The 27,512-nt window shown below is 42.1% G+C and overlaps 1 protein-coding gene across 1 annotated transcript in view; it reads left to right on the top strand.

Moving 5' to 3' along the window:
- Positions 1–27,512, top strand: part of fat3a (FAT atypical cadherin 3a) — a 394,840-nt gene that overhangs the window by 178,221 nt on the left and 189,107 nt on the right. The window contains 11 exon segments of the mRNA XM_051958357.1: positions 7,093–7,232; positions 18,774–19,049; positions 19,807–20,017; positions 20,119–20,148; positions 20,151–22,613; positions 22,616–22,845; positions 22,950–23,091; positions 23,094–24,155; positions 24,158–24,319; positions 27,486–27,496; positions 27,498–27,512. Coding sequence (XP_051814317.1) covers positions 7,093–7,232; positions 18,774–19,049; positions 19,807–20,017; positions 20,119–20,148; positions 20,151–22,613; positions 22,616–22,845; positions 22,950–23,091; positions 23,094–24,155; positions 24,158–24,319; positions 27,486–27,496; positions 27,498–27,512 — 4,742 coding nt within the window.

The raw sequence follows: 27,512 nt of genomic DNA, 5'->3' as shown, positions 1-27,512 counted from the left end.
CGAGCCGGCAGCGATCCCAGAGCAGAGATCCGAGCCACCAAACCACGAGGACGACCACGGATCGGCCTGGAAGGGGGCAGAGGGAGAACCCGGCCAGGACCCCCAGCGCCCAGCGGGGCCGGGCCCCAGGCGACCAAGACCGGCAGCTGCCGACCCCGCCAGGGGCCAGAGGCCCAGGGCAGACCCAGCACAGGACCCCGGGCCCCAGGCATCCAAGAGGCAACCCCCGCACCCCAGGCAGAGGGTCAACATCGCCAGGGGAACCAGCCACCCCAGACGGCCACCCGGCATGGGCCGGCGCCCCCGCCGCAGCCAAGGATCCAGGGCACAGAGAAGAAAATTGGCAAAATAGGAGTGTTGCAGTGAACTGACTTGTATATAGTGTACATAGTAGCATAGAACGCTTATAGATTTGTGAAATATTTTGAACTGAAGATAGTGAGAAAAGACTGAAGAACATGTAAGTTAACTTTTCCTTAAATTTGCTGACTTAAACAAGTCCAGTGTATGTTTTCTTTTCCCCTGCATTTTTTTCAAGTTTAAAAAGATCCCCTTTATCACAATGCAAGTTTAGAGGTCTTTTCCACACTTCCACACACGTACGCACACACACATTCACAAACACACACACACACACATATATATATATATATATATATATATATATATACACTGTGTATATATACTGTGTATATATATATACATATATATATATACAGTGCCTTGTGAAAGTATTCAGCCCCCTTGAACTTTTCAACCTTTCGCCACATTTCAGGCTTCAAACATAAAGATATAAAATTCTAATTTTTTTGTCAAGAATCAACAACAAGTGGGACACAATTGTGAAGTGGAATGAAATTTATTGGATATTTTAAACTTTTTTAACAAATAAAAACCTGAAAAGTGGGGCGTGCAATATTATTCAGCCCCTTGCATTAATACTTTGTAGCGCCACCTTTTGCTGCAATTACAGCTGCAAGTCGCTTGGGGTATGTCTCTATCAGTTTTGCACATCGAGAGACTGAAATTCTTGCCCATTCTTCCTTGCAAAACAGCTGGAGCTCAGTGAGGTTGGATGGAGAGCGTTTGTGAACAGCAGTCTTCAGCTCTGCCCACAGATTCTCGATTGGATTCAGGTCTGGACTTTGACTTGGCCATTCTAACACCTGGATACGTTTATTTGTGAACCATTCCATTGTAGATTTGGCTTTATGTTTTGGATCATTGTCCTGTTGGAAGATAAATCTCCGTCCCAGTCTCAGGTCTTTTGCAGACTCCAACAGGTTTTCTTCCAGAATGGTCCTGTATTTGGCTCCATTCATCTTCCCATCAATTTTAACCATCTTCCCTGTCCCTGCTGAAGAAAAGCAGGCCCAAACCATGAGGCTGCCACCACCATGTTTGACAGTGGGGATGGTGTGTTCAGGGTGATGAGCTTGTGTTGCTTTTACACCAAACATATCATTTTGCATTGTGGCCAAACAGTTCGATTTTGGTTTCATCTGACCAGAGCACCTTCTTCCACATGTTTGGTGTGTCTCCCAGGTGGTTTGTGACAAACTTCAAACGAGACTTTTTATGGATATCTTTGAGAAATGGCTTTCTTCTTGCCACTCTTCCATAAAGGCCAGATTTGTGCAGTGTACGACTGATTGTTGTCCTATGGACAGACTCTCCCACCTCACCTGTAGACCTCTGCAGTTCATCCAGAGTGATCATGGGCCTCTTGGCTGCATCTCTGATCAGTCTTCTCCTTGTTCGAGGTGAAAGTTTAGAGGGACGTCCGGGTCTTGGTAGATTTGCAGTGGTCTGATACTCCTTCCATTTCAGTATGATTGCTTGCACAGTGCTCCTTGAGATGTTTAAAGCTTGGGAAATCTTTTTGTATCCAAATCCGGCTTTAAACTTCTCCACAACAGTATCTCGGACCTGCCCGGTGTGTTCCTTGGTCTTCATGATGCTCTCTGCACTTTAAGCAGAACCCTGAGACTATCACAGAGCAGGTGCATTTATACAGAGACTTGATTACACACAGGTGGATTCTATTTATCATCATCAGTCATTTAGGACAACATTGGATCATTCAGAGATCCTCACTGAACTTCTGGAGTGAGTTTGCTGCACTGAAAGTAAAGGGGCCGAATAATATTGCACACCCCACTTTTCAGTTTTTTTATTTGTTAAAAAAGTATAAAATATCCAATAAATTTCATTCCACTTCACGATTGTGTCCCAATTGTTGTTGTTTCTTGACAAAAAATTAAAATTTGATATCTTTATGTTTGAAGCCTGAAATGTGGCGAAAGGTTGAAAAGTTCAAGGGGGCCGAATACTTTCGCAAGGCACTGTATATATATATATATACATATATATATATATATATATATATATATATTCGAGGAATTTTTAGCTGAGAAGTTAGGCAAAGTATATATGTTCATTTGGACAGAATTCATACAAAGTGAGAATTAAACTCTCTTTTCTCTACTTGAAGAGCATGTAAGTGAACTTTTCATTAAATTTGCTGACTTAAACAAGTCTAGTATTATTATGTTTTTGATCATTTATATCAGTCTAACTGACTTCTATTTTTATCTCTCAGCTTCAGATATTCAACATATATTCTCTTGAAGCCTAAATAAATAAATGATTAAATGATTTCAAAAGATATTGTCTCCTTTGATTATTTTGTTAAATTTTTTGACATAAATCGCGCTTTTTTCCGTCCGCGCACTGTAGGTCCACCAAAAACCCGGTAGGTCCACCAAACTCTCCAGCTGTGGTGGACCTACTGTCCACCAAGACTCCAGACGGTTTCGCATTGACTGTTTAGTATGTGTGCCCTCCTTTAATCTGTTCTAAAAGAAGTGTCTAATGGGGCAGTCTGGTCTTTCAGTGAGGTTAACTAGAATAGAATGGCCTTTATTGTCATTGCATTTATCCCATTGCTAGTTTGCATTTTATAACTTTGTTTTTCTCTGTTGTAGGAACTATTGTTAAATCATCTTTTTGTGAGACTTCCAGTAAGTTGCAAAGGTGGTCTGGGGATGTGACCATTCTTTGTCATCCAGCTGGACCTCTCTGAGTGCAAAGTTGCGATGTACTGATTCCTGCTTTATTTTTCTGAGCTGATAAGATGGTGTTGCTGTGTCAATGCATTTAAAATAGCTGGGCAAACTTTTACTTGGTTGGATAAAGCATTTAAAAACACAAGTTCTTCTGTGCAAGTGAGCTCTAAGAAGTCCAGATCCAGTCCAATATGCTCCAAATGAGAACGAAGTCTCACAAAAAGATGAATCACACTTCTGCCCATTTGTGTGTTTATAAAATTGTTACTCAGCTGCCCAGCTGCAGAACGTGCTGTCAGTGTGACCCATAGACTGTATATATAGTGGACGTAGCATCTGGCTCCAGAATTGAAGCCAACCCGGAAGTGTCAAAAACTTGCAATATCACGCCGTCCGCTAGGGTTGGCTCCAAGAAGCTTTTTCTCCATAGACCCCATTTCATTTTTGGAGAAAATAAAATTTGATAGACTGATACACACACTGATACAGCTCAGGATTTTTTTCCCGTTAGTTTTCATGGTCAAAATGAGAGATCAGGTGGCCGATCTTAAAATAAATCAATACTGAATTTTAAATAAATCGTTAAAGTTGGCGGAGCCAGGGGGCGTGGCTATACTTGATGGACAGCAACAGAAGCCTCTGCGGTAAAATGTGGGCGGGATAAGAGAGTCCTCAGCCAATCCTGCCCCTAGTTGCTCTCCGGTCCAGTCTGTTTGATGACGCTTTTTACGTCACTGGCTCCAAAAAATCCAAAACGGCGACCAGGAAGTAGCAAAATCCGGGCTTCATTTTCTCGGCGTTGAAACCAACGGGTGACGTCACGGTTAGTTTACGCCTGGTGTGACCTTCTCACTGTACTAGCGCAGCTACTGCTGTACTAACGCAGTGAGCGCTGTACTAACGCGGCTAGCACAGCTAGCACTGTACTCATGCGGCTAGCACAGCTAGCGCTGTACTAATGCGGCTAGCACAGCTAGCGCTGTACTAACATGGCTAGCGCTGTACTAGCGCTATACTAACGCAGCTAGCACGGCTAGCGCTGTACTAACATTGTGCTAGCGCTGTACTAACGTGGCTTGCGCAGCTAGCAGCACGTCGTTAAAAGCTCCTTGCGTATAATATAGACCTTGTTCTTTGGAAACATGTCATGCATTACAGGTTACTGAGTTTCACAAAAACAAACCACATAGAGGACACTTAAAGGATTAATACACTCACCAAAACGCTCTCTTTCACACTGGTAGCCTTAGTTACCCCGGTCTTGTGAGGTCAACTGTCCGTGTCACATGACCAGAGGAGCGTCACTTGATTGGCTGGGCGTTTGTTCGATTTTGGCCAGGATCGATTATTTATGTCTAAGTCGCCTGGATGTGAACGGCGAGTTTTTGACGGTTAATTTTGAACACACTGAATTTTTTGATGGTGAATTTTGAACACATTGAATTTTTAACTAGTTTTTCGAATTTTGATGTTAAATTCAGCTAAATTCAGGCATAAAAAATTTACTTACATAATTTTGATGCAAAAAAAATTCAAAGTAAGAAATTCAGCAGCTTTTAAAATTCAGAATCTGATTAGTCTGATTGACTTCCATAGATAAAATGCTTCAAGTTGTTCTGATGCAACAAGATTTGATACAGAGCAAACAAGCAAAAAGTTGGTCTAGATGGAGGACCTAGTCTTGCTTTGTTTTTGGATATTTTTGAATGGTAAATGATCTGCATTTATTGTGTAATTTATATTTACAATGTATCTCATTCACACCCACATTTACATGTTTTTTTTAAAAACATTTTCTAGTCATCCTTTCTCTTGTCAAGACGCTTTTCATGTGCTTACATTACAGCCACAGAGAGTACTTGATTAAGCTTCTCTGAAGAAGTTAGGTAGGGAAAAAAAATATTGTCACTTTAACCAGTCATCCAAAAAGTTGTAAAAGATCCCAACTTCACTAATGGAAGAGCTTAAGTGTATGACAATGCTACAATCTTTTTTCTCTGTCTCTGCTTCCTATCAATAAAGTAGACCTGCAGAAGATGAGACACCATCATTTTTTGTGGGAAGACCAGTTCAGTCCGTTGAGCAAGGATAGAGTCAACTTCAAACAGGCAGTAGAAACCAATTTTTGAATGGATCAGAGAGTTCTTTGTTGGAATTTTCTCTGTGTAATTTGGCTTCGACAGAATGGAGGCATTTCCTTCTTTTGTAGAATTCTTTCCAAGCCCTGTCCTTCCTTATGTTCTAAAAGAGCATTTGTAGGCTGAATGGCAGATAAGACTAGGCTGCTTGGGGTCACAGTATGATTCACTTCCTTTTCTTTCATCATTTGACCATTACTACTCTGTGGTTAACAGAACAAATAGCACAGCCCAGATTACAGTACATATTCCAAAGTCATGAGGGCTATCCTCAGTCAAGGTCATGTAAAAGTCAAAGTTTCCTTGTGGTTAATTAGTGATTGAATAAAATTAACCATATTTATGTACATAATTAGACAAAGCATCCTTAGTGTGTCAGAGAGTAGAGAAGCCAAACTTTTTCCGACTGATAACGCTTCTTGTCAGGGCTGATCATTTGCCAGATATTATTATTGATTTCTCTCATGCTAGATTTTCACTTTAACAGATAAACATTTGGATATCCATCAGATGGGATGCTGGATTACACCGGACTAGAATTCTATTTAGTTTTTTAGACTAAATAAATTCATGATATATTGCCTTAGAAGGGGTTCCCAAAGTTGTTTAGACATCAGCAACCCTTCAAAAGAAATCTAACCTGTCAAGACAAGGACACGACTGACCTCTCAAGGTGTTTTGTGGTATTGTGGAATTTTCCAGCAGAACATTGTCCTGAGCATCACACTGCCTCCACATCTTACTTACTTCTCATAGTGAATTCTACAGCCATCACTTCCCCAGGTCACCAATGCACACCCACATAGTGATCCACCTGATACCAAAAATAAATAAATGATGCTGTGTCAGATCAAGGTATCCTCAGCCATTGTTCTATTGTCCAGTTCTGATCGTCACATGCCTGTTGTAGCTACTTTCTGTGGTGGACAGGGGCCAGCAGGAGCACACTACATACAGCAGTCATATACAAATATGGAAGTAATATTTGTGCATTCAGCATTTGGGACTGACTTACATAGCAAGATGTTTAAAAGGGAAAATATATTTTCCCTTTATTTCTTTTTAATTTCAGACATTTTGTAGCTGTAGTGTATCATAAGGATTATAAATAATACTACTGGAAATAGTTTCAACTGAAGGAATTGAGATGTCCTATACATAATACAAACAGTATCAGGATTATACAAATACTGTAAACTCTAGATAGTTTGGCCAGTTTGCATATGCTTCTTATGTTTTTAAAACATCCAAGTCAAATTCTTCTGTGGGACAGGGAAAGAGAAAAGGGCATGGTTCAATCTTTTACCAGAGGAAACTAAGGATGAGCAAGTGAGTAGTTGTGATAACGATGTTGATATGAACCTGGATAAGTGCAAGTATTGAACTTGCTGAACACTGACTATCAAATAAATGCCACTGAGCTTCTGACCAGTACAGTATGTCATCTTGAATGAACAGACAGTAGTAGCAACACACATGCACACACAGGATTTGTGCTGTTGGTGCTGCTTGCATGGCCAGTGCTCATTCCTCATTGTGATGGTGTGATGTTGCCATACCTCCCTCCTCTGCATAGTCACACTCTTTAAGGTGAATCAGTGAAGTGTGTATGTGCAGCAGTGGTTTCCAGTCATGTGCTGTTCTCTGATCATATCATTGTAGAAGCTTAATTCACTGATTGATATTGTACAGACTGTATGCAAAACAGCCAATTTAATACTGTAAATATGGCATATTTATATAATAATAAATGTCCCTACATTTCATCATATGGTTTCACAAGACTGAAAACCACTGATCCACTTTATAAAATAGCATTCTGAATATGTCTTTATGATTCATACTGTGTGCCCCTCCCTCCTCCTGACCTTCTTCCTGTGGAGCAGGTGGGAACAGCGACAGTGTGTTTGATGTAGAGAAAGCTGTGGGCACCATTATCATTGCCAAGCCTCTGGATGCTGAACAGCGGTCCTTCTACAACCTCACAGTGCAGGCCACAGATGGCACCAACACTGCAAATACACAGGTACCACTTTTCCTTTAATTAACTAACCTTTTACCAATCAAATTCTATCCACTCCCAGGCCTGGTCTGGTCTTATCATTCAAAAATACAGTCTTAAAACACTGTCCATAGTAACCATCTTGATTGGCTTACATTACATACAACCATTCCTCTGTGGGAGAATTGTGAACATTGTGGATTTTGGGCCAATCAGTAGAAGTGATACATGAGCATGCTTAACCATCAGAGCTTGGAAAAGTGTTGGGGTTTTTATTAGATTTATCAACTGAACACCAACAACTAAATTATCAAAAAGACAATTCTTGTTTTTGTGAAATTTTACTTACAAAATTTGTTGAGCATCAGTATTACAGTGTTTCCTCTACATTCATTCTGCAGCAGTGGCCCGCCGCTGCTGAATTCCAGCCGCCGCTCCTTTCATTTTTTTTTAAAATCATCATAAATACACCACTGCTGCATGTCTCCAGCTTCACAGCAGAGTCCTGCACTGTGTCGGGTACTCGCGAGTACGAAGGTAAACTACTGGAGGCTAAGGCGATGCCCTCCAGGGAGACTGTTTGATAAAGCTTTTAGTTAGTGCTCTCTCGAATAACCGTGAACTGTTCTTTATAATGTAGAAGAATATATACTTTATTGATCCTAAATAGGATATTAATTTGTAACACCAGCTGACGATCACAGTGAACTCCCGTGGCAGACAGTATGGTTTCAGACTAACTGCTAACAGTTCAATGTCCCTGCTACAGATCTGTTCTTTGATGGTAATGTGTGCAGGGTTACACCATCTATTATTCACAAGCAGAGCAAGTCCAATGTGTCTAACGTGTTTGGGGTCTTGTCTGAATATAGAAAAAGAAAAGTACAGGTCACCCTGGCCTTAATATATGATGAATAATTGATCCTCTTCACCTGGCTTCACAGATAAATGTAGCTGGGGTAAATGTTTCGATCAGCTACATACATAGGTACTGTATAAATGTTAATGGTGTCATTAACCAGGGAAGTTTAATCATCATCTCCTAGTAACAGTGCCTGAGGGGAGCATATACAAGGTAAAAAGTATCGTTGGAACTCAATAACAACTTTTAACTGCAATGCATAAAAGAATCCTCAGTAAATGTGTTGCAATCTATCTGGTAAATATGATTTACCCCAGCCTAGTGAGATTCCTTTAATCCCAATGAGATGTTGCAGTCTCAAAAAAAAAATCTCTAATAGAATGTTGTGATCAACTGTATCAGTGGTCATATGTTTAGGTAGCCTAGCCACGCTAGACAACCCATGGCAACGAATTTAATTCTCTGCCAGGGTGGGTCTAGTTACCCTCCATAAGGCTCGAGGCTGGATTCTCCTAAAACTGGCCGGACGAATCACCATGAAGTGTAGAGTCAGAAGGCGGGCGTAACTAAGTGACGACAGAGGCGCGACGATTCTGACAGAAACAACTGGAAACAACTAGCCTAGCCGTGCTAGACAACCCACGGCAACAAATTTAATTCTCTGCCAGGGTCGACAACATAAACGACTACAGTCGTTGAGCTCCATTAGCACCGACTCTGAATAATCTTTCTGTTAACATGTCTGTAATATACTTGAGCTTCACCCATTGACTGTATAAATAAGGCTTCACCGAACTACCGTATCCTCTGATTTCCGGCGCTCCAGGAGCCTATTCGTTGCGCTGATTAGTTGCATACCTACCCAATTGCTGCAGAGTGATTTGATAGACAACCTTTTAGCCCGCCTCCCTCCCTGTTGAGCATGCCTAGACCCTCGTGTCTTCAGAACTTGGGTCTAGCAGGGCTAGGCTAATGTTTAGGATGATTGTCCTGAATGAGAAACCTTTGTTCAATTAGTTTTGATGCATTTTGCCGAATTTAAGTACACAGAATGCTACTGTAGACCTGTGAATTTACTGTGTTGCCTTTGTCAGTATCAGTCTCAAATTATCCGTAATTAAGTCAATGTGTCAATTCCACTGACAGCCATATTCCTAAGCCATAGACCATACTGTCTGGTACTATCAATCATGTTTGATCAGGATGGTGTTTTGGGTCATGAAATGTTCCTTCTTCCTCCACACTTTCCCCTTTCATCTTTTTCATAGAGGTTGAATTTTATTTCAGTCCACAGAAATCTGTTCCACAACAACAAGCAGTTTCTACTTTTACGTTTTTGTAAACTGCAACATGGTATGTTGAGGTTTACCGGGAGTATGGTTCTCCCAGTAAATCCTTTGAAGCTCTACTTATCACCATTGTATCTGTATTTAAAGAGTTCATTTGCAAAAACAGGTAACTCCATTTTATAAATTTTCAAAAAACTTATTTTTTTATTGTTTACTTGAGATAATAATAATAATTACACTAATAATTTATTTTTTCTCTATTTTGTCATGTATTTTCTACTGAGCCAAATCCACTCAACTTCAGTTTGATTGATATTATCTCAGGTAAACAATAAAAAAAGTTTTCTGAAAATTTATCAAAACGGAGTTATCTGTTTTTGCAAATGAACTCTTCATTTATATATCTGTGGTCTGACCTGTGTAAGAAGTCAGGATGAGCATTCAGTAATTTACATTTAGTAGATAGCAGTCATTTTTAGGTCCTTCACATGTTGGATTGTACTGGTCCATTACATTACCATTTCAATAAACATTGTTTTAAGTTTCTTAGTGCTCTTACAGTTTATACCTACAAAGCTGCATACACTGTCATTACAGATAATAGGCTCTAACCCTTTAAGCTTCAGTGTACCGCCGGCGGTACACCTACTAATTTGTATAGGAATTTCAAGAATGTCCGACGGGTGCAAACGCGATTATACAAACACTATACACCGATGGAAAGCTTAGATTCTCATGAATCCGCCGGTATAAACCACTTTCAGATGCGATTACCACAGCGGGTGAGAAAAACACATTTGTCCGACAAAAACAAATATTCATCCATCCGTTCTCTATACACGGCTTCAAAGCACACAGCGCGACTCACATTTCCGGGTTATTATTACACACACAAAAAAAGATTCCACAAAAAACGGCCATAATCCAACCTTTTACATCAGATGACACAAGCCAGTAAACTATTTTGTCCAAAACATGTCCTGAAGTCGGTATAAAATCCCCGAATCGGTCGTTTTCAAGGAAATGCACCTCCCGATGATCAGCCACAACATCGAAACCATTGACCATCTCATAACAGTTCAACGTTCTGTTGGCAACGCTTGGATACAGACTTTCATTCACCTAAACATTGCTGAAGACCAATAACACCTCCTTGTGGCAACAACACTTCCACACGGCAGCACCTGCAACCAGCAGAACAATGTGCCCTGCCAGAGTGCAACAACTGCACAGGAACAGCTCAAGGAACATGACAAAGAGCCCATGTTGCCCCAGACTTGTCAGGTCCCTGTCAACTCAGGCCTTCACAGGATGCACCAGAACAGCACTGGTCATGAGTTCTTTTGTTCAGACATAGAATAAATTAGGTAGATGTTGATTACCTTGCTTGCTCGAAGAAGAAAATGCACCAGAACAAGCCTGATCCACAGAGGCCCCACTCTAAAACCACAAGATCCAAAGGATCCAATGCTAATATTCTGCTGCCAGATACCACCAGACCACTCCAGGGGACTGGTGTCCATACCCTGAATATTTAGAGCCATTTTGACAGCATTGGGGAGATCTACACAATATTAGGCAATCGCTTTTAATATTTTGGCTGATCAGTGTACGATGTCCAGCAATGTTATATTCCATATCATGTGTAAAAGCAGCTCAATTACACTTGAGGTGGTGGTTCCTCAGTAGTTATGACTTGGACTACTGACCAGAAGGTTGGGTGTTTAAGCAGCCACTATTAGGCCCTTGAGGCTGACCTTGTACTTTGACCCAGCTTCAGAACAAGCTGTGATATGTGAAAAGAGAATTTCCCCTTGTGGGATGAATGAAGTGTATAAATAATAAAAATAATTATTGTTAAGATAAAGAGACTTCATTGTCATTGTGCAGAGACTTTTTGCTACTGTTATTATTATTATTATTATTATTATTATTATTATTATTAGTATTTTCACAAAGTTTTGCCCAACTTCGCCATGAGAATCACCCACTGGTGGCAGAAAAGCAGAACATTTTTTTAATATTGTATCAGTGCACGGGACTCAAACAAGCTGAAACCAGGATAAAGACATAGATTATAATGGAACACAGGAAGCACACGCGCACACACACACACACACACACACACACACACACACACACACACACACACACACACACACACACACACACACACACACACACACACACACACGTTTGTTTTTCTATACCGGTGGGGACTTACCATTGACTCCCATTCATATCTAACTCCTAACCCATACCCTAACCCTAACCTTAACCATCACCAAATCAATGCCTAACCCTAAACAAACGTTTTTGCACTTTTACATTTTTATTAACAACAATATGGCCAAGAAAACGGTGTTGCCACCCGTGTGGACCTCATTTTAGGTCCCCACCGTAAGACAAGTCCCCACCTTTATAGCAAATAGTCAGGTCAAAGTCCCCACCTGTATAGCAGAAACAAGTAGACACACACACACACACACACACACACACACACACACACCTGTAAGATGTAAGGAAGGCTCCCAGATGGGGAATCGACATGGATTCATGCCGTTAGGGATGTCTCTACAATTGAGCAACAGAACGCCAACTGCTGCAGGGAGTTTAAACTTAGACTTACTGCCTGGCAACACTCAACTCCTGTTTCCTATTTCCTTTAGGCTCTTTGTTCAGGATGTGTGCGTGTATGTTGTCATTTTCCTCCTGCTGCTATGTTGTACTTTGTGATACAGTTACTGAGATTACTTGTTAAATTTTAGCCACAGCGTAGTGGATCAGTTAGCACTGTCACCTCACGGTAGAGATACTAGTAATAGTACTGCTGGTGCGCTGCTCTATGTGACTGCAAGTTCACGTTGCTCCATTGCTGTGTGTTTTCTTAATGTTTTTAAAGTGTCTGTTAACCCTTTAAGCTTCAGTCAATTCCAGCCGTTTTCAGTACAAAAAATCACTAATATTCTATTTTTAAATAAAAAAATGACGAAAAATACAGGGAATATTGGACGCACATCGCGAGGTGCATTTCCTTGAAAACGACCGATTCGTGGATTTTATACCGACTTCAGGACATGTTTTGGACAAAATAGTTTACTGGCTTGTGTTGTCTGGATGTAAAAGGTTAGATTATGGCCGTTTTTTGTGGAATCTTTTTTTCTGTGTGTAATAATGAACCCGGAAATGTGAGTCGCGCTGTGTGCGTTGAAGCCGTGTATAGAGAACGGATGGATGAATATTTGTTTTTGTCGGACAAATGTGTTTTTCTCACCCGCTGTGGTAATCACATCTGAAAGTGGTTTATACCGGCGGATTCATGAGAATCTAAGCTTTCCATCGGCGTATAGTGTTTGTATAATCGGGTTTGCAGCCGTCGGACATTCTTGAAATTCCTATGCAAATTAGTAGGTGTACTGCCGGCGGTACACCTACGACGCACTGAAGCGTAAAGGGTTAATATTATTTTGTTTATCTGCAACAATGTGCATAGTTGGGAGAAGAAGAGTGTACACGAGGAGGGGACCTCCTTGGGTTACAACGGACAAACCAAGGAGTTAAACATCTCATTCCGGCCGAGTTGAAGAACGCATGCCGTGGTCAGAGAGCCGACGCTAAGCTAAAGGCTAAACTCAGAGCTAGGAGGTTGAGATATAAGTCATTGATCCTCAGGTCACACCAAAATCTGGTCTTTCTTCAGCCATGTTACAAACTCTATGTTCTGAATCAGCCTGCAATCACCTGTTCATTCAGGAAGCGGACCCCCAGAGGTCAGCGAGACTCTGAAAGACTGCTTCAAATGCATGGACTGGTATGAACTGCTGCTGAAACAGGATAACAGTATGAACATGGACATGGACACTGTGGTTGACTGCACCACGGACTATATCAGTTTCTGCAGGGACACCGTTATTCCTGGGAGGACAATATGGTGCTTTCCTAACAGCAAACCATGGATCATCAGCAACATCAAGGCTCCCCTCAACCAGAAGAAGGAGGGCTTCACTGATGGAGACAGGAAGAAGCACAAAAAGTCCAGTTTGGGCTGAAGGGGAGTCTGAAGCAGGCCAGGAGGGATGACAGGAAGAAGCTAAAGAGGAAGCGAGAGGACAACAGCAGCAGAGAGGTGTTGAGGGGCATGAGGAACATCACTGCTACAAAAGAACAACAGCCATACAACAGCAGGAGATGTGGACACAGCCAACCAGTTCTTCAACAGATTTGATACATCAGCCAGCATCCACTCTGGTTTGTGTGAGACTGGTTAAGACTGTGCTGCTCAACTGGCTGAGACCCTCCAGAGGATCTTTAACTTCATTCTACAGACTGGTAGGGGTCTGGTTCTGTGGAAGACATCTTGTCATGTACCAGTGCTCAAAGTAGTGTGTGCGGTTGAGAGAAATGACTATAGACTGGCTGCCCTCACTTCACACTTCATGAAGACACTGGAGCATCTGTTCATCATATAAATATAGTTTTCACTCTGGTCAGGTCACCTTGGCCTTTAGTCAGGGGTTGCTATAACACATGGGATTAGGCTTTTGCCTAGTCATGCTCATCTGCATCTCAGTGTCCTGTATCTATGTCGTGAGAGGAGGGAGGTAAGGTATGTGTTCAGTGGATGTGTTATGTCCTGTTCTATTATGATTGCAATTTGTGTTGTTTAATTCTGTGAGGTTTGGAGTGGGAAGACCGATTATTTTAGAGGCTGTTGGGGTTATGCGTATGAGTTTGGTTTTGTTTGTAACAGAGAGCATGTTATAGAAGCAGGTGGAGCAATGTAGGAGGATGGACTGGAAGATACTTTGATACAGCAACAGAAGGAGATGGCGCAACATAAAATCTTTTAAGTTTACAGATGGCTGAGAGTCTCGGTGACTTTTTTTTGGATGTCCATGGTGTGCTGGTCAAAGGTGAATTTGTTGTTGAGTGTAATCCAAAGATATTTAAAATTGTCCACTATTTCCACTGCTTGGTTATTGATGAGGATGGGCTGCTGGAGAGAAGGGGGACTTATGATCAGTTCCCTTATCTTCTTGACATTGAGATGGAGATGGTTATCCTTACACCACTGAGTGAAGTGGGAAATGCTGCTGTAATTGTCCTGGACAGAGTGACTGTCTGAAAATGGTGAAAGAATAACTGTATCATCCGAGTACTTGAGATGTATGGTAGTGGGTGATGGGCTCGTGGAATCATCAGTGTAGAGTGTGGAGAGGAAGCGGCGGAGGACACAGCTTTGCAATGCTCCAGTGTTGATGGTGATGGCTGATGGTTGTGCCCACCCATACTGTCTGCAACCTGTCACCGAGGAAGTTGCAGATGAGGTGAATGAGATGGAAGGGGACATTGAGCTGGTTTAACTTCTGGATCATCAGGTGCTTTTGGTTTGTATTGAAATCTGACCTGAAGTCTATATAGAGGATTCTTGCTCAGTGACCTGGAGAGTCCACAAACTGAAGGGTGATATGTAGCAGACAGGCAACCGCATCTTGTGTGCCTCTTGCAGACTTATGGGCAAATTGAAGGGGGTCATGCTGTGGGTAGCGACATACAGCATGGTGTCAAGAAGCAGCTTCTCCAGGCACGTAATCCAAGTGATGGCAACAGGGCGATAATGATTGAGTTCGGTTTGCAGAAGTTTTTTGGGTATAGGTATTATGGTTGTGGTTTTCAAAAGGGTAGGTATGGTCGCAGTCTGGTAAAATTCACAGAAGAGTGAGTAAAGCACTGGGTAGAGTTCATGGGCACAGTCCTTCAGCACCCTTTCTGAGATGCCGTCACGCCCAGCTCAACTGTGCTGGCATCGTACATCCTCTTCTGAGACAGGAGCTGACTCGGCCACTTCTGGAAGAGGGAGGGCTTCTTGTAGAGCTTCACACTCAGCTCTGTGATCCTGTGTGTCGAACCAGGCAAGGCAAAGGATTATGGGTCAGGAATGGCATGAGTTTTCTGTTTGGGTTCACTTCCAGTAAGGATTTTCACCCTTTGATATGCCTGCTTGGTGTTCATGTTGGCAAATTTGGACTCCATCTCATCCTTGAATCTCATTTTTGCCTTAAAAACTTCATTTTTTTATTTTCTGTTTGCTGATTTTAGGTTTTTCCAGTTGTAGAGCCTAAAAACTTCGTGTTTTTCTTTTAGGGTCCGTCTAATTTCTTGTGTTATCCAAGGCTTGAAGTTTATATATATATATATATATATATATATATATATATATATATATATATATATTTTTTTTTTTTTTTAAATTGTCTTAACATGAATACTTGTGTTTATGAAGAAATTGATGTAATCCAAAATGACAGAACTCTGTCATTCAGATTAACATCAAAAATATTCCAGTCATTAATTGCCAGGGAACCTTGGAGATATGCAATGGTATCCTTTGACCACTGTGGAGCGTTGTGGCATGTGACATTTCAGTTCTTGTCTGTATAGCGGAAGTAAGCAGATGATGATGTGGTCTGCATGCCCAAGTGGTGGATAGAAACAGAAGAAATTGTCCACCATTACACAGGAAAAACATGATGACTATCCTATGTTCAACATCCAAAGTGAATGTGAAAGTAAATTTAGCTGAAAGAAAACGCAATCGACTGTAAGCATCACATTGTATTGCTACTGTACTGCTACTTTATTCATCCCCTTTGCAAAATTAATGGCAGGGGTGTTGTATTGGATTGCTTTAGATTTTATAGGTTAACCTACTGAAGTGGCCAGTGAGTCCATATCAGAAAATACAACAAAATCGGGTCGATTGAAATTTCTAGACACTACTGTTATTTCATTTTCTGCTTTTCTGTCTGCTCTGTCTGCCTTTGCACTTGTATATCAGTAATTCTCCTTGTGTGTTTTCCTGACTCAGCACCGGTCAAATGTGACTCAGGAATTTCCCATGAGTTATGATGCATACCAACTACCAATACCCTGCATGATTCTCTGCAGTCTGCACAACGACATGCATTCAATCCTTTTCATTACTGTTCTGATTTGTGCTCTATTTTGTAAAGCAAGTGCCATTGGAAATAATCAAATACAATCCTATGGGTGCTGCTGTCAAGACTTTGTATTTTATCACAGTTTAACTTTATGAAAGCTTCTTGCAGTTACTACTTTCCCAGTGATCAAGAATGCACCAAGTGCAGTGATTTCATAGAAACAAATGTATTTGATCTTACAGAGTACTCTTTTCTAACAGTTTCAAGAGAGCAAATTTATGTGTACAGTTGCCTCCTATGTCCATCTGGAGATGACACATCTCACCCGTTAAAGGGATGATAAAGCAAGGAACTAATCAGACTAGAAAGTTTAAACAGTATTGTCAGACCAAACAAAAGCATAAACCATAAAAGACAAAGGAGTTGTGCTTTTCATGCTGATATACATCCACACCTTAATACACTTTTCCAACAGCAGTCATTGCTGGGATGATAATGGCAGAGAGATTCATGAACTATAGACCCCCTCTGTCAGGATTCTGCCCCGATGCTGCCTTTTTGTATTGCGTCGTGGAGGTCCCGCTGCTGTACGTCGCGGAGATCCCGCTGCTGTACGTCGCGGAGATCCCGCCGCCGTGTGTCACGGAGGTTCCGCCGCCGAGCATCGCGTCCACGGACGCTGCCGCTGCAGCCCCCGAGCAGGTCAACGCTTCCGCCTCGGACGCCTCAACTGCAGTCCTCGGCCAGCTCAACCCTTTCGCTTCTGACACTGTTCTTACTGTGACTGACTGTGGCCGCCACTTCAGCCTTTGCCTTAAAGCGGGTGGACGCCGCCACTTCAGCCTTCGCCTTAAAGCGGGTCAATGCCACCACCTCAGCCTTCGCTCCAGAACGGCTCGACGCCGCCACCTCAGCCTTCGCTCCAGAACGGCTCGACGCCGCCACCTCAGCCTTCGCTCCAGAACGGCTCGACGCCGCCACCTCAGCCTTCGCTCCAGAACGGCTCGACGCCGGCACCTCAGCCTTCACTCCAGAACCGGTCGACGCCGCCACTTCAGCCTTCTCTCCAGAAAGGGTCGACGCCGCCACTTCAGCCTTTGCTCCTGAATGGGTCGACGCCGCCTCCGACGCCTACGCTCCAGAGCGGGTTGACACCGCCTCCGACGCCTACGCTCCAGAGCGGGTCGAGGATGACGCCGCAGCAGCAGCCCCAGAGTGGGTCGCGGACGACTCCGCAGCCGCTGCAGCAGCAGCCCCAGAGCGGGTCGCGGACGACTCCGCAGCCACAGCAGCAGCAGCCCCAGAGCGGGTCGAGGACGACTCCGCAGCCGCCGTAGCAGCAGCAGCCCCAGAGCGGGTGGAGGACGACTCCGCAGCCGCCGCAGCAGCAGCTCCAGAGCGGGTGGAGGACGACTCCGCCGCCGGCCTTCAGAGTGTGTTCGCCACCCCAGACGGCCTTCAGAGTGTGTCAGACGCCCCGGAGTGGGTCGACACTGATGATCCTCCAGTGGCTTCCCTGGATCCTGAGTCTATAGAGGGGCCCTGTCGCTGTCGGCCTCCAGCCTGGCCGCCAGAGGGTCCTCGTCTTATCCGCCGTTGCCGGCCGCCAGAGAGTCCTCGTCTCATCCTCCGCAGCCAGCCTCCAGCCCGGCCGCCAGAGGGTCCTTGTCTCGTCCTCCGCAGCCGACCTCCAGCCCGGCCACCAGAGGGTCCTCGTCTCATCCGCCGTTGCCGGCCGTCAGATTACTCACTGGATTACTCACTGGATTACTCTGCTTTTCCCCCGTTAATGGATTAACTTCTTTTGGACTCTGTTTTTGACCTTGGACTTTAGTTTGTTTTTCGCCATCCGTTATAGTTTCCCGGTGTGTGAGTATGTTTCCTCAGCCCTGTTGTTTTGCCACCTTTAGTTTGTTGTAGCCACGTCAGTCTCGTTTTCAGTTAGTAGTTGTGTTTGATTAAATAAACCTTTTTTACCATAATGCCCGGCTGTCTGTCAACTATGTCTGCACCTGGGTTCACCACACCCCACATCCTTGACACCCTCACATGTATGGTGAGGTTAATTGGTGAATCTAAATTGGCTATAGGTTGACAATATGACTATGTGAGTGTGCTTGGTTTTCTGTCTCTCTGTGTGGCCCTGCGATAGACTGGTGACCTGTCCAGGATGAACCCTGCCTTCACCCTAAATCAGCTGGGATAGACTCCAGCCCCAGCATAATCCTACAGATGGGAAAGCAGTGGATGAATGGATGATACTGTCTGAATTAGGTTTTGTTGTAGAAAACTTTTAGATTTAGCATGTCTTCAAGATTCTCACTTTCAGTATATAGTATTTGCATACATCTCTGCAAAATGTCAGCTACTCAGCTTGAAATAAATTAATGCACTTCAGTCAGTAATGTCTATTGTCTTTTTCATCCATTTACTCCCTCTCCTTTTTCTCCTGTCAACATCCCTCATGATGCAGGTTCACATTACTGTTATGGACAACAACGATAACAATCCTATCTTCTCCCAACCAACCTATGACGTCACTATTTCTGAAGATACACCACCTGACACTGAGGTGGTCCAGGTTCTAGCATCAGACCGTGATGAGCATCACCAGCTGACCTACTCTCTGCAGAGCTCCATAGACCCCAACAGCATGCGTCTGTTCCGCATCCATCCCACCCTGGGAGTCATCTATACTACTCAAAGGCTGGACCATGAGGCCTGTGCTCAGCATATTTTCACAGTCATTGTAAGACATGATTTGGTCTTGGATGAGCTACTAGTGATTTTAAAAAATCTATGTCAAAACTTTATCAATGACTTATGGTATAATTAGGAATTTGTGGTAACAGATTCCAGTCTTGCCTGCATTGTTGTGCTAATAAAATTTTAGTTCTGCTTTGAGGTCATGCACTTTTCATGGTCATTCATCATGCTGATGGTCTCATCAGATGATGATGCATATCAGTTTGGTTAAACTTTATAATGCTGCCTTGAAATTAAGTAACTTCAATATCTGTGGTTGTTATGGTCTTATTGGATATTGGCTTTGACCAGTAACCACTGAGAGTGATAACAACACCAGGAACCATTTTAGAGCAGAAATTTATGAGGAGAAAATAATGACTTGTTTCATATGTAAAGCAGAAGAAGAGGGAATCTTTTCAGTTTCCGTGCTCATTCTATCTGAACTTACTATTCAGCAGTTAATTAAGCAAATTACACCACACAGTGCATTAATTTCTATGCCTCATCAAAGGGTAGAAAACTTTTTAAAAATTAATATATTTGTAATATATACGTAATTATTTGATATAGGATATCTAGTAGTAAGCTAATACAGAAAACATGCTGTAAAGGAAAGGGAGATACTGAGAGTTCTGGTTTCAGTGACAGTGTTATATATTTGCCAATTATGTCCCCAGAGACACTTGATATTTTAAACTCATACTGACCATTAAAAATCCCTTTTTATTTTACTTTATTTTTTTATTTTTTCTCCACAGGTGAAGGATCAAGAGTTCCCATACAGAAAAAATCTGGCTCGTGTGTTAATAGAAGTGGAAGATATAAATGACCATGTGCCCATTTTTACCAGTGCTTTGTATGAAGGCTCAGTCTATGAGTCAGCAGCAGTGGGATCAGCTGTAGTCCAGGTTACTGCACTGGACAAAGACAAAGGCGAGAATGCTGAACTACACTACTCAATTGAAGCAGGTAGGTACCTCTGACATCTAATTATTTGCTCCTGCATGTTTTAATGATTTGTACACCAGATTAAAATACATTTTTTAATATTGTTCCCAATTCTCCAACAGGGAACACTGGAAATGCATTCCATATGGAGTCAGTTTGGGTATTATTACTGTTGCACGTGACTTGGACTTGTCCAGCATAGGTCACTATGTTCTCACTGTCAGAGTTACTGACAGTGGCACCCCTCCTCTGTCCACTACCACAGTTGTGCGTATTTCAGTCACTCTTTCTGATAATGCTGGTCCAAAATTCCCTCAGCCTGAGTACCAGACAGAGATCACAGAGAATTTAATGGTTGGAACCTCTGTAACCACAGTCAGTGCAGTTAGCCAATCCACTCTCACTTTTGACATCAAGCAGGGCAACACAGATCGTGTTTTTCAGATAAATCAATATAGTGGCGTGATTACTACTCTAAAGACCCTAGACTATGAGACCACAGCATCGTACACCCTCATAGTCCAAGCTACTAACATGGCTGGCATGGCTTCAAATGCTACACTGGTAATCCAGATTGTGGATGAGAATGACAACCCACCAGTGTTCCAGCAGCTTCACTACCACGGCAGGATCAGTGAGGTAGCACCAGTCAACAGCGTGGTCTTGAACTCAGATGACTCACCTCTTGTCATCAAGGCCAGTGATGCTGACCGCAACCAAAATGCCCTGTTGGTCTACCAGATTGTTGAGGACACTGCAAAAATGTTCTTCACAGTGGACTCTGGAACTGGCTCCATCAGAACTATTGCTAATTTAGACCATGAGACATTTGCCACCTTCCACTTCCATGTTCATGTGAGAGACAACGGTAGGCCACAGTTGACAGCAGACAGTCCAACTGAGGTCACAATACAAGTGATTGACACCAATGATTCACCACCTCGCTTCACCCAGAATGCCTATGAAACTGTTTTGCTACTCCCCACCTATATTGGAGTAGAGGCTTTGCAGGTTTCAGCCACAGACCCTGATAAAGATGTCCCTACAGAGCTCACATACTCTCTGACTGATGGAGTACTAGAGCACTTTGCCATCAAACCTTCCAGTGGAATTATTCTCGTCAAAAACAACAACTTCTTTAAAGAGCGTTTCCGCTTCAGTGTCAAAGTTTCAGATGGGAAGTTCTCTAGCACAGCTTTGGTGACTATAATTGTCAGAGAAGCTCTGGACTCTGGTCTCAGCTTCACCCATAACATTTACTCTTCATCTGTTGAAGAGAATGTATCGAATATCACCAAAGTTGCTGTGGTCAGTGCTGTGGGAAACCATCTCAATGAACCATTAAAGTATGCCTTGTTGAATGCTGGTACACGTTTCAGAATACGGTCGACATCTGGTGTTATCCAAACCACGGGTATACCCTTTGACCGTGAAGAGCAAGAGTTGTATGAACTGGTTGTTGAGGCAAGAAGGGAGCACGACCGTTTGCACGTGGCCAGAGTTATGGTTAGAGTCCAAGTTGAGGATATAAATGATAATGCTCCTGTATTTGTTGGACTGCCTTATTATGCAGCTGTTCAAGTAGAAGCTGAACCTGGATCACCCATTTTCAGGGTCATGGCAGTAGATGGTGACAAAGGGATTAATGGAGAGGTGTCTTACTATCTCAAGGATGATCATGGGCACTTTGAAATCAATCGACAGACAGGTATTCTTAGCCTCAAGAGGTCCTTTGAGTCTGATTTGTCCAACGTGGAGTACCAAATTTCAATATATGCCAGAGACAGCGGTTATCCACCCCTCTCATCTACTATAGAGTTCCCCATTACTGTTGTCAACAAAGCCATGCCTGTCTATGACAAATCGTTTTATTCTGTTTCTGTAAATGAGGATGTGACTGTGCACACACCTATCCTTGGCATCAACGCTACTAGTCCTGAAGGTCAAAACATAATCTACACTATTGTCGATGGAGATCCATTTCTTCAATTTGATATTGGTTTTGATACTGGAGTGATAAGTGTTATCCACTCTTTGGACTATGAAACAGCGTCATCTTACCACCTGACTATCAGTGCCACAGACTGTCTGACTGGTGCCCATGCTGAGGTTGATGTAGACGTCTTGTCCAGGATGTAAAATGATAACCCACCTATCTTCCAGAAAATGTCCTACAGGGTAGTTTTGTCTGAAACAGCCATGATCGGAACTCCAGCACTTCAAGTCATTGCTACAGACAAAGACTCAGACAAGAACAATGCTGTACGCTATCAGATCTTCTCTGATGTCCATAACAGCACAGACTACTTTCACATAGATAGTAGCAGTGGATTAATTTTGACAGCTCGTATGCTAGATCATGAGCTAGTCCAGAAGTATGACTTCATTGTCAGGGCCACTGATAATGGTTTCCCACCACTTAGTAGTGAAGTATCAGTGACTGTCATGTTAAATGATATGAATGACAATCCTCCTGTTTTCAACCAGTTGCTCTATGAGGCATACGTGAATGAGTTAGCACCAAGGGGCCACTTTATAACTTGTGTCCAGGCCTCAGATGCTGACAGCTCAGATTTTGACAAATTGGAGTACAGCATTTTGTCAGGAAATGAAAAGATGAATTTCTACTGGAGAAAAAAACAGGGATTATCACATTGTCCAGCCACCGTAAGCAAAGAATGGAGTCTGCCTACAGCCTCAATGTTTCAGTGTCTGATGGAGTGTTTACTAGCACTGCACAGGTTCATGTTAAGGTGTTGGGAGCCAACCTGCATAATCCAGTGTTTGGACAGAATATGTATGAAGCAGAGTTAAGAGAGAATGCTGCTGTAGGAACCAAAGTTATACAGGTAAGTGCGATTGAGCTTCATGCAATTTTGCTGTAGAAACATTGGCAAGTAACTGTAATCCTTAAGAAATATCTGTATTGACTAATATATTGTTTTTATTCCAGGTAAAGGCAACCGATGCAGACCCTGGAGTGTTTGGCCATATCACTTATTCATTTGTCAATGACATGGGAAAGGATCGATTTAGCATTGATGCAAGTGGTCACATTTGCACTGTAGAAAAATTTGATCGTGAAGATCCAGCCAATAAGACCTTGTTCTTACAGTTGCAGCCCAGGATTCGGGTGGGCGTGTCTCTTACTGCAAAATACAGGTTACTTTGTTAGACGATAATGATAATGCACCCCACTTTCATGCCACAGAGTACCGGGCATCAGTCAAGTCCGATGTAGCAAAAGGTTTTTTGGTGACACAAATTCAGACTCATGATCCTGATGATGGCACTAATGCCAAAGTGACATACTCACTTTACAGTGAGGCACATGTCCCTGTGGTAGACATTTTGGAGATAGATCCAGACAATGGTTGGATGGTAACTAAAGGCAGCTTCAGTCACTTAAGAAACTCTGTGTTATCTTTTTTTGTGAAGGCTGTGGATGGAGGAAATCCAGTCCGACATTCTCTAGTGTCTGTTTACATTCATGTTCTTTCTCCAGATACCTTCATTCCTTCCTTCAGTCAACATCATTACTTATTTAGTGTCCCAGAGAACACCCCCGTAGGGTCAGCCATAGGGAGGGTGTACCTCAACAGTCCTCTTGAATATACCTCAGTCTCTGTTACCTTTGCCCTGGTTAATGGAGAAAATGGTGAAAACAACCAAGATGGGGTATTTGTGGTGGAAAAGGATACTGGTGTGATCAAACTTGATAAACCCTTGGATCATGAAGTTATCAAAGGATACTACTTCAAGGTCACTGCCACAGCAGAACAGGCTAAGCTGGATTCTGTGTCCTCTGTCGATACTGAAATCAAAGTATTGGATCTAAATGACAACAAACCAGTCTTTCAGACCAACTCCTATGATACCACCATTATGGAGGGAATATCAGTTGGAACCAGAATTGTTCAAGTCCAAGCACTAGACCCAGACTCAGGGGCCAATGGCCAGGTCACATACAGACTCGGTACATTAATCCACTCAGAAGGGGATTCAGACATGTTACTTGACACCTTTAGCATTGATAGCAACACAGGCTGGATCTCCACACGCAAGGACCTGGACCATGAGACCAATCCATCCTATACATTCACAGTGGTGGCATCAGATCTTGGGGAGACCATGCCTCTTTCCAGTACTTCCAGTGTGACAGTGCAGTATCAGACATTAATGATAATCCACCCAGGTTCATGGAGAACTACTACTTTGGTTCAATTCTGGAGAGTGACCCCCCAGGCGAAGTGGTGGCTCTGTTGATGACGAGAGATGACGATAGCTCTGCCGTTAACCGACAAGTCAGTTATCACATCACTGGTGAGTACCAATGTAAATATTTAACACTGCATTATAGCTATTATCTCCAGACAAGAACATTGACTTTTGACAATTCTACATGTTTTTCTGAATTGTTTTATGCATCCAGAGCCTATCTTTTAAGAGTCCCTGCTTTCCACCCTTCTCTCTGTGACTTGGGAGCAGCTAATGCTGGAGAACGCCTATGATATGAACATCAGACATTATTCAGGGTCATTGTACACTCTGAATCCCACACCCTGAATTTCTTATCTACAAAGAGGGCTCCTTAATTCATATATTAGCACTCAACTTTGGGGATTGGTGCAGAAATTTTCAAATCTGCTTGATGTGCATGCATGTTTGGTACATGCACATTTCGGTATTTGGTGCAAAAATATTCTAACCTGCTTGATTGGGAACAGTTAATGTCCATTTCCTTTGATGTATATCAAAGGAAAGGGACATAGGAAAGGAGCATTAGCAAAATAATCAAAAACCATTAGTATTAACGATATGCTTAGAGCTTCAGGAAATAAGCAACTAGACTTTTAGCGAAACTCTTAGGATTACCATGACCTGGATGACAAACAAGCTAAACAGACATGTTAATACACTGCCCATCCCAAAAAAAGAGTTGCACACTTGACTAGTTCATTGGACTGCCTTTACCTCTGAGAATGGTACACATTCGCCATGGCATTGTTTCAGTAAGGTTCTGCAAAGTTACATTAATTTTCTACCAGATCGCTGTGCGAAGTCTTCTCCAGCACATCCCAAAGATTCTCAGTGGGGCTGAGGTCTGGACTCTGTAGAGGCCAATCCACATGTGAAAATGATGTCACTCACTCACAGTGTGAGCCCGATGAATCCTGGCATCGTTATCTCGGAATATGTCTGTTCCATCAGGGAAGAAAATATCCATTGATGGAAAGACCTGGTCATTCAGTATATTCAGGTCGTCAGCTGATCTCATTCTTTGGGAACATAATGTTGCTGAACCTGATAACCCTAATCCCCACAGGCTTGTACATTAGGCACTAGGCATGATGAGTACATCACTTCATCCACCTCACTTCTTACCCTGATACACCCATCATTTTGGAACAGGGTAAATCTAGACTTAGCAGACCACGTGACCTTCTTTCTTTGCTCCAGTCCAATCTTTATGCTACCTAGCAAACTGAAGCCTTTTTTTCTGATTAGCCTCACTGATCAGTGGTTTTCTTGAGTTCCACAGCTATTTAGTTCAAATCCCTTGAGTTTCTCTTCACATTGTGCATGTGGAAATGCTCTTACTTCCATGATTAACATAGCTATGAGTTCGACTGTTAATTTCCGATGATCATCTAAGAGTTTATTCCCGACCACATTTCTTCCTCGAAGATGATGGTTCACCACTATCCTTCAAGTTTAATATGCTTTGGGCGGTTCTTAACCCGATATTAGTTCAGCCAATCTCCTTTGTTGTTTTATTTGCTTAATGCAGGGCAATAATTTCACTCTTCTGAAAGAGATTAGCATCCTTTCCATAACCATAGGATATGTCTTCCAACATGGTGTTTACGAAATGAAAAGCTCCTCACTGCATCAGGTGGGATTAAATAAGTTTGTCACCTGCTGAAACATATTCATCACTGCAGAATATCCAATAGAAGGCTCTACCTATTTGCTATTAGTTAAATTCAATTGGTGACTATTTTTTTGACAAACGATGTAATATGGATAGTAATCAAAAGACTTGCTTGCTAGAAATTGAACATAGTCTGTATTCTTACTTTTTCCTTTTACTTATCAGAACTTCATCAATTTTGATATTTCTAAATCTGTAAACATTTTTGTTGTTTGCTCTCTGGAGTAAACAACAATGTGAACAAATTTTGATGTTCTTCCAGGCTTTTTAAACCCAACTGTATGTACTGTGTGTGTGTGTGTGTGTGAATAACAATCCACTAACGGAAGATTAGAAAATTGTATACTCTCTCAGCACACACCAGTTGCCATTAAGATTGTTTTTTGGTTTAATTACTGTTCAGTTTCCTGAAAGATTTATTGTCTTTGTGACTAATGCTTTATATCTACTGTGGCTTCATAATATTTCACTTAGCTGGCCATTGTAATGTGATGTCTTTTCCACATAGCCCCCCCTCACATCTATTGCAGTGACACTGATCACACTGCCTAATATTGTGTAGGTCCCCATGTGACACCAAAATAATGCAAAAAACTGTGAGCATACCACCCTGCAAAATGGCTCTCAATGAACTTTTCAGAATTATCAGTCAAGATAGAAGAAATTTAGAGGCCAGGTGAACACCTTGTGTCATGTTCCATGAACCAGAGATGAACAACTAGTTTGCAGATTTGGTGATATAAAGACAAGTCATGGCAATGTTAACTGCAGTTTGGTGCTGCCAAGGGGGCCAACCAGTTATTAGGTTTAGGAGGGCAATTACTTTTAAACAGGGTTATATAGGTTATCACTAAATCTTATATAAATCACCATTGAAATCGAATTGAGAGTTTTGGACAGAATTAACATGAAGCTGACCCAAGTCACTCATTAAGTCCATGTGGATGTGGATCTGACTAATCAGAGGTTAATCTACTGTAAAGATTAAAAAATGTGTTAGAAAATGAAGAGTAGATTAGCTGCACACTTAATCTACTCTTCATTTTCAACACATTTTTTAAACTTTACAATAGATTACCTCTGATTAATTCAGATTCACAATATGACAGATTAGGATATCAGATCACATATCAGATTCAGATATGTGAATCTGATTAATCAGATTCACATATACAGACTTTACTGAGGCCAACAACAAACCAGTACAATGTGCAAATTTTTATTCCCAGAAATGATAACTGATTATAACATTATGGAATTAACACACCGAGACCACACCCAGTCAGGTACAGTTTGATGTTTTCAAGTTTATTTAAAATTTACAAAATTTACTTTGTTAAAATATTAAAAATTTACTTTAAAGTGAGGATGGTTGCAACAGTGACATATTTTAGCTGCAAACGTGGAGCTTAGAACTTGGACCTGACTTATAACTGATTTGTCCCACATTTTTGTTTATGCAAATATTGTTTCGACACAGCTTTATATTGTTGAAGATATCTTCTTTACCAATCCTGTATCTTTTTTTTTTCTGTCTGGCTGTGTGTTGTCCAGGTGGCAACTATGCGTGGTGTGTTCGCT

Source organism: Acanthochromis polyacanthus, chromosome 13 (genome assembly GCF_021347895.1).
Source record: "Acanthochromis polyacanthus isolate Apoly-LR-REF ecotype Palm Island chromosome 13, KAUST_Apoly_ChrSc, whole genome shotgun sequence".
NCBI classification, from domain to species: domain Eukaryota; kingdom Metazoa; phylum Chordata; class Actinopteri; family Pomacentridae; genus Acanthochromis; species Acanthochromis polyacanthus.
Note: the sequence above shows the minus strand (reverse complement) of the source record. Positions and strands in the feature narration are given on the sequence as shown.